A 13,082-nucleotide genomic window follows, 5' to 3' on the forward strand; every position below is an offset into this window, starting at 1 on the left:
CCCAGGGGGAGGTGGGTTGAATGTGCCCAGTTCAAGGGTACCGGGTTCAATAGTGCCTGCTTCAAAGGCACCTGAGTTTGATGTACAAACTGTCTGTAATGAAAATGTGTCTATGCCTGTCAACAGGGCCGTTTCTAAGGCCGTGCGGCCCGTGCCGCCGCCCTGAGCGCTGCTGTGAGGGGGGCGCTGTGATGGAGGGGGGAGCCGCAGCCGCGGGGAGGGCAGCCCGACCTCTCCCTCCCTTCCACTCCCCGGGCCGCCCTCCGTGCGATCCCCCCTCGGACTGCAGAGTAATGCAGCAGGGAAGCGCTATGCAAAACTATTCACCTCCCTGGTTCCAAGCACTGCTCTCTCGCCGCCAGTCTCCTCTCTGCCTACACGCTGATACACGCTGCTTCCTGTTTAGCCGGAAGCAGCGTGTGTGTGTATCAGCGTCTATGGAGAGATGAGACTGGCGGCGAGAGAGCAGCGATCGGAACCAGGGAGGTGAGTAGTTTTCTATAGCACTTCCCTGCTGCATTACTCTGCAGTCTGAGGGGAGATCGCATGGAGGGCGGCCCGGGGAGTGGAAGGGAGGGAGAGGTCGGGCTGCCCTCCCCGCGGCTGCGGCTCCCCCCTCCATCATGGGGGGCACCTACCTAACCTTTATTGGGGCAGCTACCTATCTAACCTATCCTGGGGGGCGCCTACCTATCTAACCTATCCTGAAGGGCACATACCTATCTAACCTATCCTGGGGGGCACCTCCTAATCTAACCTATACTGGGGGGCACCTACCTAATCTAACCTATCCTGGGGGGCACCTACCTATCTAACCTATCCTGGGGGGCACCAACCTATCTAACCTATCCTGGGGGGCACCTACCTAATCTAACCTATACTGGGGGGCACCTACCTAATCTAACCTATACGGGGGGGCACCTACCTATCTAACCTATCCTGGGGGGCACCTACCTATCTAACCTATACTGAGGGGCAGCTACTTATCTAACTTATACTTGGGGGCACCTACCTAATTTAACCTATACTGGGGGCACCTACCTAATCTAACCTATACTGGGGGGCACCTACCTAATCTAACCTATACTGGGGGGCACCTACCTAATCTAACTTATACTGGGGGGCACCTACCTAATATAACCTATACTGGGGGCAGCTATCTAACCTATACTGGGGGCAGCTACCTATCTAACCTATACTGGGGGCAGTTACCTATCTAACCTATACTGGGGGGCACCTACATATCTAACCTATACTGGGGGGCAGCTACCTAATCTAACCTGGGGGGCAGCTACCTAATCTAACCTGGGGGGCAGCTACCTAATCTAACCTATACTGAGGGGGAACCTACCTAATCTAACCTATACAGGGGGGAACCTACCTATCTAACCTATACTGGGGAGCAGCTACCTATCTAACCTATAGTGGGAGCATTAACTTATCTAACCTGTATTGGGGGCACCTACCTACCTAGCTAGCCTATACAGGTGACAACTATACTGGCTACCTATATTGGAGGCACCTACCTAACTAACCTATACTGGGGGCATCTACTTATTTAACCGATGCTGTGGGCAACTATTCTGGCTACCTATATTAGAGGCACCCACCTAGCTAACCTGTACTGGGGCACCTACCTATCTAATTTATACCGGGGGCGTCTGCCTATCTAACCTATACTGGGGGAAACTATACTGGCTACCTATACTGGAGGCACCTACCTGGCTAACCTATACCGGATGCAACTATACTGGCTCACCTATGCCTGGCTACCTATACTGGGGGGACCTATAGCTGGCTACCTATACTGGGGTACCTATTCTGGGGGAATCTATACTGAGTGCAACTATACCTGGCTAACCTATACTGCGGGCACCCATACCTTGCTGCGGGGGGGGGGCGCAATTTTTACACCCTCGCCAGAGCCGGGACAAGGTCCTCCAGCACCCAAGGCTGAGACACCAAAGTGCGCCCCTCCATCCCTCCCACCCCAGCCATCACACCCTGATTGCTATTAGACTATGAGGGCCACAACCTCCCCAACACCTTAATATCTCGTTATCTGGCTTGCAGTCACTGCCATGTATCCCCTTTTCTTATTTATTTCTGCTTCAAACACAATTAGGAATGACAGCTGAATGAATTCTGCGCCCCCTCCTTCACTGCGCCCTGAGGCTGGAGCCTCTCCAGCCTATGCCTCGGCCCGGCCCTGACCCTCGCCCTGGGTGCATTTTAGCCTAGAAACTGCACTGCCTGTCAATGTCATCAATGCATGTGTCAATGATGTGAAGAATGTTGATTATTGTAATGACAATGATGTGCCTGTACCAGCAGTCACCCAGGGTGCTTCCAGAAATGTGGGCTCAGCACTGAACTCCTCATTCAGTACTGACCCCAGCAAAGAGACCTTTCAGCCGCTGACTTCATGTGTCATGGGCCAGCTGGTTGAAACTGACAGCGCTGTACTCACAGCCACACTACAAAGTGACCCAAGCCTGGAGGCCCTCAGGCAGCAAGCCGCTGAGTCCCTCGCAGACGGGGCCGCTTTCAAGGTGTACTGGGAAGGTGGGAGATTGTACAGTGAGTGTGTACAATCCCCTACAGGTAGATCACAGGCGAATACCAAATGGCTTGTGGTTCCGAGTGCGTTCAGGGGACATGTGCTGAAATCCGCACATGGTAATCCTCTGACAGGGCACTCAGGTGTCCGCAAGACACTTGCCTGTATTTGGAAACAGTTTTATTGGCCCAGGATGAACAGGGATGTAGCAAACTACTGCAAAGCATGTGCCATCTGTCAGGAGCTGGGAAGGTCCAGGGATTCCCGCGGGATTCCCTTAGGTCCACAGCCACTTAGCAGGGAAACCCTGCGTGGGCTGGCTGTTGACCTACCCAACCTACTGCCCGTTGTCAGCAGTCCTGGCAGACGCCACATCCGAACGCAGTGGCGCAAACGCCCTGTCCAGAACGGTCCAGGTCAGGTCAAACCTGAGGGTAGCGGACAGCGACCTGTCCAGGTGAACAGAGCCGCAGGCTCCAATGGGTTTTCCCGCCGTACCAGCAGCTTGAGACCCGTCAGCCAGGTTAGCGGCGACGCCACACATTTTGCGGATGTGTGTCTAGCCTCCGTCAAAGGGGAGGGCTGTGATGAACGGTTGTGTAGCCACAGCCGCGTCCTTGAACCGCCCGTACAGAACATGCGATCGCAATCGATTCTCTGCATCGATTACGATTAAAATCGATAGAATCTAGATGTGTTGTGTAGGAGCATCTGCAGTCAACCTGGGCTCTCTTTTTTTCTCAGCAGAGAGCTAGCAGGACGTCTTTTGATTTGTTAATTAGCTTGGGCCAGGCTTGTGTCCAGGAGAATGTTTATTTTTAATTACCTCAGGCAGATGTCAATTGCCCACCATTTGGTGAGCCCTTTTCATACAGGGAGAGCCAGGAAGCTACTCACAGCAGGAGGCTATTCAAAACCTGCTTTCACACAGACTTCATGGCACCGATGAGGACAGATATGAATGCATGTGATGTATGGTTTCTTACCTATTATATGGAGACTGTACATCGCACAGCTATAAAATTCATATAGTCTTATTCGTGAAACTTTTCCGACAAGTATGAATCTGTTATCCACCTAAATATGACATGTATCGTTTATGAGTTACGGTATTTTATAAGTTTAAACCTAAAATCTCTCAGAGGGAATGAACTGTCATTGGTGGGTAATTCAGATTTTGCCACACCCTCAAACCAGCTTCATCAAAAGCACATGGTCGGCAGGCGGGCCTCATTCCTCCATTTTCCACCTTCATGACAGCTGCTGCCACTTTGAGGAACAAGTGGTAGCCATTTTGTTTGGACTTTGAGCTTTGCTGAAACGGAAACTGAGCTTTACAAGTTTTCCCACAAAAGGACATCTTCCATGAACCTAAGTATTTTATCCTTTTCTTTTATACTGTGTTATCATTTGTCTCTATAATTGTTGATTTTAACGATTTTCTGTATATATTAATTATTTATATTGCACGTAAATAAAGACTTTATCAAAGTCGTTAACTGTTCCGCTACACCTGCTATACAGCCATCCACAGAAACTGAACTCAGGTCTCTGAGGAGTTGCTACTATTATTGATATCTAGACAGAATACAGTGTGTTTTAACCGTTTTATTTGCAGGATCAGTCAGTCAGTCGGTAGGGACCACTGGCCCATACCAGTGGTGGTGGCAGATATACCCTGAAATAGTGTGTAAAGTTTATTTCCGTAACCCACAGGCTCCCTTCTAGTCGGGCTGCTGTCCAAATTCCGTCGGTTTCTGCCCATTGATCGCGACCACAGCTTGCATGATCCGTGTGCTGAAACCGATTGGAAGGCAATTTGCATTCCGACCACCAGGGGTCCTGTGACAACAGGTACTTGTCAAGAATGCATAACACTGTACCGGCCTCGGTTGATGTGCACATCTGGGCAGGAGCAGGAAATTACAGGGAGCGTGAGTGGCCAGAGCATGTGCTGCTTCTTTATCCTCTGTGCGACTGGCTGCAGTCAGAGCCACAGACAGGTGACAGGGAGCGTGAGTGGCCAGAGCATGCGCTGCTTCTTTGTCCTCTGTGCGACTGGCTGCAGTCAGAGCCACAGACAGGTGACAGGGAGCGTGAGTGGCCAGAGCATGCGCTGCTTCTTTGTCCTCTGTGCGACTGGCTGCAGTTGGAGCCACAAACAGATGACAGGGAGCGTGAGTGGCCAGAGCATGCGCTGCTTCTTTGTCCTCTGTGCAACTGGCTGCAGTCAGAGCCACAAATAGGTGGCAGGGAGCGCGAGTGGCCAGAGCATGCGCTGCTTCTTTGTCCTCTGTGCTACTGGCTGCAGTCAGAGCCACATACAGGTGACAGGGAGCGCGAGCAGCCAGAGCATGCGCTGCTTCTTTGTCCTCTGTGCGACTGGCTGCAGTCAGAGCCACAGACAGGTGGCAGGGAGCGTGAGTGGCCAGAGCATGCGCTGCTTCTTTGTCCTCTGTGCGACTGGCTGCAGTCAGAGCCACAAACAGGTGACAGGGAGCGTGAGTGGCCAGAGCATGCGCTGCTTCTTTGTCCTCTGTGCGACTGGCTGCAGTCAGAGCCACAGACAGGTGGCAGGGAGCGCGAGTGGCCAAAGCATGCGCTGCTTCTTTGTCCTCTGTGCGACTGGCTGCAGTCAGAGCCACAGACAGGTGACAGGGAGCGCGAGTGGCCAGAGTATGCGCTGCTTCTATGTCCTCTGTGCGACTGGCTGCAGTCAGAGCCACATACAGGTGACTGACAGGGAGCGCGAGTGGCCAGAGCATGCGCTGCTTCTTTGTCCTCTGTGCGACTGGCTGCAGTCAGAGCCACAGACAGGTGACAGGGAGTGTGAGTGGCCAGAGTATGCGCTGCTTCTATGTCCTCTGTGCGACTGGCAGCAGTCAGAGCCACAAACAGGTGGCAGGACAGTGCAATGGAGAGAAGCCCATCCAAAACAGAGAACAGGTAAGTAGCAAACATCCTGTCAGGACCCACTTTGGATGTTCTGTTGTAATTACAGTGGACCTGAACTCAGAACTTCCTCTCTGCTCTACAAGATACGCAACAACATAACCTTTAAATAAAAACATTTATTTGTTACAGCTGATACAAATCCTGCAATAAATCTGCAGTGTGTCTACTTCCTGCTTTTCTGGAAGCAGACATATTTTTAACATCCTGTGATTTCAAATGAGCTTAGATGTTGTGGCGGTCAGGTGACACAGTGTAGAGATCAAATTACAACTTGTGATTAGACACAGAGGAGGGGGAAATAGACAGGCTCTCTAAATACATACAGGGTACATTTCTCTGTTCTCCTTCTGTCCTGTGCAAGAGTTCAGCTCCACTTTAAGTAGAGCCCAGTGAAGAAGAAACAGAAGATAGTGAAGAAGATAAAGATGGTGAAGAAGTAGAAGTTGTTGAAATACAGCTTACATGGCTTACATTGCTATCAACACACACACACGCACGCACGCACGCACGCACACACACACACACACATTCTCTATCTGTTGAAAAAAAATGTATACACCTTCCCGCACACCTAATTGTTATTTTTAATAAAAACAAAAACAAAACAAAAAAAAACATGATGCATCATTTCATGTCAAACAGGGTTTAAAGGCAATTTAAATGCAATTCGTGATTACGAGTTGTAATTTGTGTGAGTATCCGACTCATATCCGCATTCGAGTCGGATATCCGTTTTTATCCGCGTTTGCGATCACGAGCAATTTGTGAGTGGGCGGACTCATGACCGTGATCACTTGAATACGTGATCGGGGGTATCCGAGCACCACTGCTGGTGGATAGTCCCCAGCCAGCCTATATACCATCAAGGGCTGTTATCCATGCACTACTATAAAAAAGAACTTTCCATAACTAGACTATGATATCTTCTGTTTTGGACTTACCACTCCAAAGGACACGGTAACTTGACGCATTGCTCAAACTATAACTAGTTATCATTTTTTACTTTTAATCCTTATTATTTTTACTTTATCTATCTTTTTCCATTGCTGTATTTAGTTTATGCATTATTTTATTATAAAAGAATAATAAACAATAAATTGGCTCCTGACCAAGATCCACTATCAGCATAACAGAAGAGCGAGCAGATGGAGTGATGCGAGCAGCAGCGAGATGATAAGACCGTACGGCAAGGTTTATCTACACCCACGACAGGAATAAGCGGACACAAACAGGGAGAAGATTTCAATCACGAAGGTCTGAAAGTGGGGTATGGAGTATCTGAAGCTCCCTCTGCTGGACATACTCAGTAAATATACCATATTGATGAGTAATAATTCATATTTACCAAATGTATTATTTAAAAATAATGCATTCAAGACATAACAGAAAAAAAAAATCTAAGTGCAATTTTTTTTTAATTTTTTATTTTACATGCCACACATCAATAGAAGAAAGAAATTAACTCCAATTTTTTTTTTTAGCAGTTAAGCCCCCTTTTCACAGAAAATCACTATTTGCAATTTTTATTTCTACTGGCTTGTTTCAATGTGGAGGTTTGAGAACTGGAAAATGTTTTTGGATTGTCGGTTGACAATTGCTGTTTGATCATCTTGTGCTTGCAGGAATGTTACCAAATCCCAAATAAAAAACAAATGCTACATGCTGGGTATTTGAAATATCTAATGAACCTAGTCTCTTGCAATCCAAACATTGGCCTCAATTCACTAAGCTTATTTCCTGTCTTTAATAACGTTTCTATAGTATTCACAATGGTGATGAGGCATGTAGTATTCAGGAAACATTTTACCTCATGCAAACCTAAAGTTAACTCTTCTGTCTTTAAGTTAACTCTTCAATCCTTAAAATAACACCAGAATTCTAAAGTTAAAGACAGGCTTTTAATTAACCGTGTGTGAAAATAACTACAGAGGAGGTAACTTAACTATACAGAGGAGGTAACTTAACTACAGAGGAGGTAACTTAACTACAGAGGAGGTAACTTAACTACAGAGGAGGTAACTTAAGGATGAAGAGATAAGATAACTTTCTCACTGTGTCAGCAACAAGTTCATGCCTTATTATCTCCAGCGTGATCTTAGTGAATTGAGGCCATTGTATCAAAATGTGGTGAGTAGAGAAGGGGCCTTATAATATACAAATACATAATCACAGGGCCCCCAAAGCAGAGGCGGCCTTAGAGTACGCGGGGCCTGGGGCGAGTGTCATATGCAGGGCCTAGAGACACAGATTAGGTAGGTGTGTGTGTGTGTGTGTGTGTGTGTGTGTGTGTGTGTGTGTGTGTGTGTGTGTGTGTGTGTGTGTGTGTGTGTGTAGTGTGTGTGTGTGTGTGTGTGTGTGTGTGTGTGTGTGTGTGTGTGTGTGTGTGTGTGTGTGTGTGTGTGTGTGTGTGTGTGTGTGTGTGTGTGTGTGTGTGTGTGTGTGTGTATGTGTGTGTCTGTGTGTGTGTGTGTGTGTGTGTGTCACTCTCACATTGCAGCGCTTGGTCCCCAGTTCGAATCCCAGCCAGGTCAACATTAGCAAGGAGTTTGTGTGTTCCGCCAGGTACTCCGGTTATGAATGACAGGATTAGATTGTGAGCCCCTCTGAGGACAGTCAGTGACATGACTATGTACTCTGTAAGGTGCTGCAGAAGATCTCCGTGCTATATAAATACATGATAATAATAATATGGTAGAACATTAGACTATGACTATGGTAGGTATTAAATTGGAAGCTCCTCTGGGGACAGTCAGTGACATGACTATGTACAGTGCTGCGGAAGATGTCAGTGCTGTATAAATACATAATAATAATAATATAGTAGGATATAAGACTGACTATGGTAAGGTAGATTGTGAGCTCCTCTGAGGACAGTCAGTGACATGACTAAGTACTCTGTAAAGTGCTGCAGAAGATGTCAGTGCTGCATAAATACATAATAATAATATGGTAGGACATTAGACTATGAGGATTTGATTGTGAGCCCCTCTGAGGACAGTCAGTGACATGACTATGTACTCTGTAAAGTACTGCAGGAGATGTCAGTGCTATATAAATCCATAATAATAATATGGTAGGACATTAGGCTATGACTATGGCAGGATTAGATTGTCAGCTCCTCTGAGGACAGTCAGTGACATGACTATGTACTCTGTAATGTGCTGCAGGAGATGTCAGTGCTATATAAATACATAATAATAATATGGTAGGACATTAGACTATGACTATAGTAGGATTAGATTGTGAGCTCCTCTGAGGACAGTCAGTGACATGACTATGTGCTCTGTAATGTGCTGCAGAAGGTGTCAGTGCTATATAAATACATAATAATAATATGGTAGGACATTAGACTATGACTATAGTAGGATTAGATTGTGAGCTCCTCTGAGGGCAGTCAGTGACATGGCTATGTACTCTGTAATGTGCTGCAGAAGCTGTCAGTGCTATATAAATACATAATAATAATATGGTAGGACATTAGACTATGACTATAGTAGGATTGGATTGTGAGCTCCTCTGAGGGCAGTCAGTGACATGGCTATGTACTCTGTAATGTGCTGCAGAAGATGTCAGTGCTGTATAAATACATAATAACAATATGGTAGGACATCAGACTTTGAGTACATACTGTGGGAACATACTGTTGGAAACGCACTTGGGTGGGAATACGGAGATGCACAGAATGCAAGAAAAACATATTAAACCATGCGTTTATGTGAATTTTCTTTAAAAAACAAAAAAGAAAAATAAGAACATTTTTACAATAGCAGATTTGAATCGGACCATAGAGAAAACACAATAAAAGTGACATGATTGCCAGAAAATAAACCAGAATACTTGGGCAAAACAAGATCATCACTGCAGTCACTCACATGCTTGCCTCCTTCCTTCTTTCCCTGTGGAACCACTGCTCCCAGCAACTTCAGTCTGCACCACAGACAACTGCAGAACATCTCCACTTTCATCCCCTCTTCAGTGACACTCACTCTCCTCCTCCCCTCTCACCAGTATGGAACTGGGTCCTCTCTCTGCTATGTATAGGCTGGCTGTTCTAGTCACGGCTGGCTGATCAGCCTTCCTCATCTGCCCCGCGCTTCAAGCTGCACACATGGAATGTGTGTCAGCTCCTCATCCAGATCTCCAGCCTCGAGTCACGTCTCTCCCTCCAGCTCTTCCCGCCATCATGTCACACTCCAAAGAGACGTCAGGTCAGCGTAAGAACGCTTGACGCTGTCATGTGTGATAGTTTACTGTGTGTGAGCCTGTGGGGAGGGAGGAGGAGTTGCCGAACAGCACTCGTAGCTGCTGGCTGCCGGTAATTAAAAGGGTGCTATAGCCTCCCGAAGCACCCCCTGGCCATGACTATACCACAGTGTGCAGCGCACCCGCCGTCCTGCTGCTCCATGACAAGAAACTGTCATGGAGAAATAGGAGGCTTCTGCAGAGGGTGCGGGGCCCTCTTCAGGTGCGTGGCCTGGGGCGATTGCCACACTTGCCCCCCCCCCCCCCCCCCAAAGGCCGGCTCTGCCCCAAAGTTCACATTACAACTATCTACTACAAGTAACTACAAATGAATTACTACCAATTATGGGTTCACACCCCTTTCCCCATCATTCCTTGGTAATCCGCCTGCCAGGGATCATGCAGCAACTAAACTGGAGGATGGACCTTGTATTACAGATAGGATAAGTAGCCACGTTACCCAGATAATCATAGACAGCTAGCAAGTATTGGCTGGACAATGGGCCAATTACAATTCTCTTCCTGTGGGGTCACCAGCGGGAAGATTTCCCACAACTTCTGATTCCCTCCATATACCTTTATACAACCTCCCCACACACATAATGCAGCATGGAGGGGCTCAGTGAAGGTGGCAGTGAAGGTGTGGATGGTTTTTACTGGGTCACACAGGGCACAAAAGGAGATCTCTCTGGCCTCATAATCCAGAAATATCCCGACTCTATCACTGGGGATCCCGTCAGGTAACCGTATCTCTTTATTGTTATGTCTCACTGAGTAATGATTACCCCACCTGCACAAACCCCAGGACTTGTTATTACAACCAATCCCTGACTGACTTCCTTTCCTGTCTATACTGGGGTAACACATCCCAACCATCCAGCTATCTGATCTCCCAACATCCACTTCCAAGTAATGTCCCCCTGAGGAGAAACTCTGGCTGCTCAACACCTGAGGATACTGAAATCTCTCTGGTGTTTCTTGGTGATACTGCCATGTGTCTGACCTGGATACAGTTTTCCAGTCATCTGATAAATACAATTTATTACTAGCTGTGTTTACATCCAGTGATATGTCTGCTGGACGTATATATATTCCTCCAGTTACCTCAGACAGGATATGATATAGTCCTGTGTGTAATGTGTGTGAGATGCCAGCCACATCCTGATCCTCTCCATCATGGAGCTGTTCATCATGTCTGTCCTCCTCCTCCGTGTCACACAAGTCACCTGTGTCTGATTCCTGTAGGAAAGTCAGTGGATCAGTCATGTTACACAGCTCCTCAATGTGACGCATCTTCCTGGACAGCTCCTCCTTCTTTATCTCCAGCTGTTTGATGATGTCATCGTAGGATTGTACCTGCCTAGTGATGTCACTCAGGATTCTCTTCTGCAGCTCCTCCAGCCGTCTCCTAATATCTTTAAACAGGGCGGTGACTCTCTCTTCTTCACCACCTGCTTTTTCTTGTGCTTTTCTCCTGAGTTCCTCCAGACTCTGGACTCTTTTCTCAGCCTCCTCTGTCTCTGCCATCATTTTCCGCAGATTATTTCTCAGCTTCTTCTTCTTCTCCTCAGAGGCCTCATCCAGTGACATCATCTTATGTCCTACATGTCCTCCAATCACAGAGCAGGATACACAGACACAGGCAGCATCCTCAGTGCAGTAATAGTCCAGTAGTTCCTTATGGACGGAGCATTTCCTCTTCCCCAGGTCAGTGGTGGGAGGCAGTAATGTGTGACCCCCTGTCCTGTCATGTCTCCTCAGGTGATGGTCACACAAGGAGGTCTCACACTGCAGACAGGATTTAGTAGCAGGAACAGGAAAGTCACAGTAATTGCAGAAGATCCCGGTCTGCTCCTGATCTGTCTCTGTAGCATGAAAAGCCTCACAGATATTAAGTAAAGCTGTGTTCCTTATCATTTCAGGCCTCTTCTTGTATATCCGCTGACATTCTGGACATTTATATTCCCTTAGATGCACCTGGTGGTCCCAGGCTTGTGTGATGCAGCCCCGGCAGAAGTTGTGGCCACACAGCAAGGTCACAGGATCTCTATAGACCACCATACAGATGGAGCAGCGGAGCTCAGAAAGCACAACAGCAACGGCAGACGCCATTGTCTCACATGCAATCAAAAGATCAAAGTTTAAGTACTTTGCTTTCACATAATAAGTAAGGTGCAACCTGTTACAATGTTTTCAATTATTAACTTAAACATTGTATGAAACACTTATATGGATGGATAGATAGATAGATCATTTGTATCATGGTACACTACAATCCAGAACATAAGAACAGGAACTTAAAGCGTATAAAACCTTGACGTAATATTCACTAAAAACATGTTTTCCTGCTTTTTATATGCCATACGGTTATCATATTTTCTTTTGTGCATAAGTATTATTATTCATTGAGAAATTATACGTTCCCAAAGTGCAATTTTTTTACTCTGAGAGCTGACTTTGCATTTTATTCATAATTGCTTTATTCATTGTCTAACTTAAAGGACTTACGAGCTGAAAGTATAAAAAAAAGTTAAATACCTTTTTAAATTCTTTATGTATGGAGGCCGCCATCGACGTCCTCCCATTCATTCCGCCTTGCCCTCGCTTCAATAGCCCCCCCTCCCCCGGTCGGGTCTTGACCCCACCTAATGGGTCGGGGTTAAAATTTCCCGCTCGACAATTTTTAAAAAAAATTTTTACACCCAATTACAGAGATATTTCTTCCACCCAGCATGGGTATGTGTAAAAATACACCCCAAAACACATTATACTACTTCTCCTGAGTACGGCAATACCACATGTGTGACACTTTTTTGCAGCCTAGGTGCACTAAGGGGCCCAAAGTCCTATGAGTACCTTTAGGATTTCACAGGTCATTTTGAGGCATTTGGTTTCCAGACTACTCCTCACGGTTTAGGGCCCCTAAAATGCCAGGGCAGTTTAGGAACCCCACAAGTGACCCCTGTGACTGTTCAGCGGTATAAGCAAGAAGTTTTAAATCAGGATGATACCATTTATTGGCTAACTAAAAATGAATAAAAATAAGCAAGCTTTCGGCCTTGCAGCCTTCGTCTGGCTTATATCCTGTTAGTTTGCAGGCTGGTGGTACAGACAGCTTTATACATGCAACATCAAAAGGGAAAACAGATATTTTTTTCAAGCATAAATACATTTCATTAAGATGCCTTATTTCAAACAGACCATGTAAATGGGGTTAGAGGTTGTTAGCTGAGATAAGGATCCTTGTTTACTCCATGCTCACAGACCTGGGATTAGGATTGACCCAGAGGTATCGTAAATTCTTAGTTCACAAGTTTAGCTAGAA

The 13,082-nt window shown here is 46.6% G+C and overlaps 1 protein-coding gene across 1 annotated transcript; it reads right to left on the minus strand.

Moving 5' to 3' along the window:
• Nucleotides 1-10,225: 10,225 nt before the first annotated feature.
• On the minus strand, nucleotides 10,226-11,869 carry LOC137544572 (E3 ubiquitin/ISG15 ligase TRIM25-like). Its single transcript, XM_068265671.1, has one exon. It carries the CDS (start codon nucleotides 11,867-11,869, stop codon nucleotides 10,226-10,228), a length of 1,644 nt encoding a protein of 547 aa, XP_068121772.1.
• Between the last annotated feature and the right edge of the window lie 1,213 nt (nucleotides 11,870-13,082).

This window comes from Hyperolius riggenbachi, chromosome 2 (assembly GCF_040937935.1).
Source record: "Hyperolius riggenbachi isolate aHypRig1 chromosome 2, aHypRig1.pri, whole genome shotgun sequence".
In the NCBI taxonomy this organism is placed as follows: Eukaryota; Metazoa; Chordata; class Amphibia; order Anura; family Hyperoliidae; genus Hyperolius; species Hyperolius riggenbachi.

Bases quoted from the DNA above. Each gene is read 5' to 3' on its own strand.
- LOC137544572 (XM_068265671.1), bottom strand. From the start codon at position 11,869: ATGGCGTCTGCCGTTGCTGTTGTGCTTTCTGAGCTCCGCTGCTCCATC.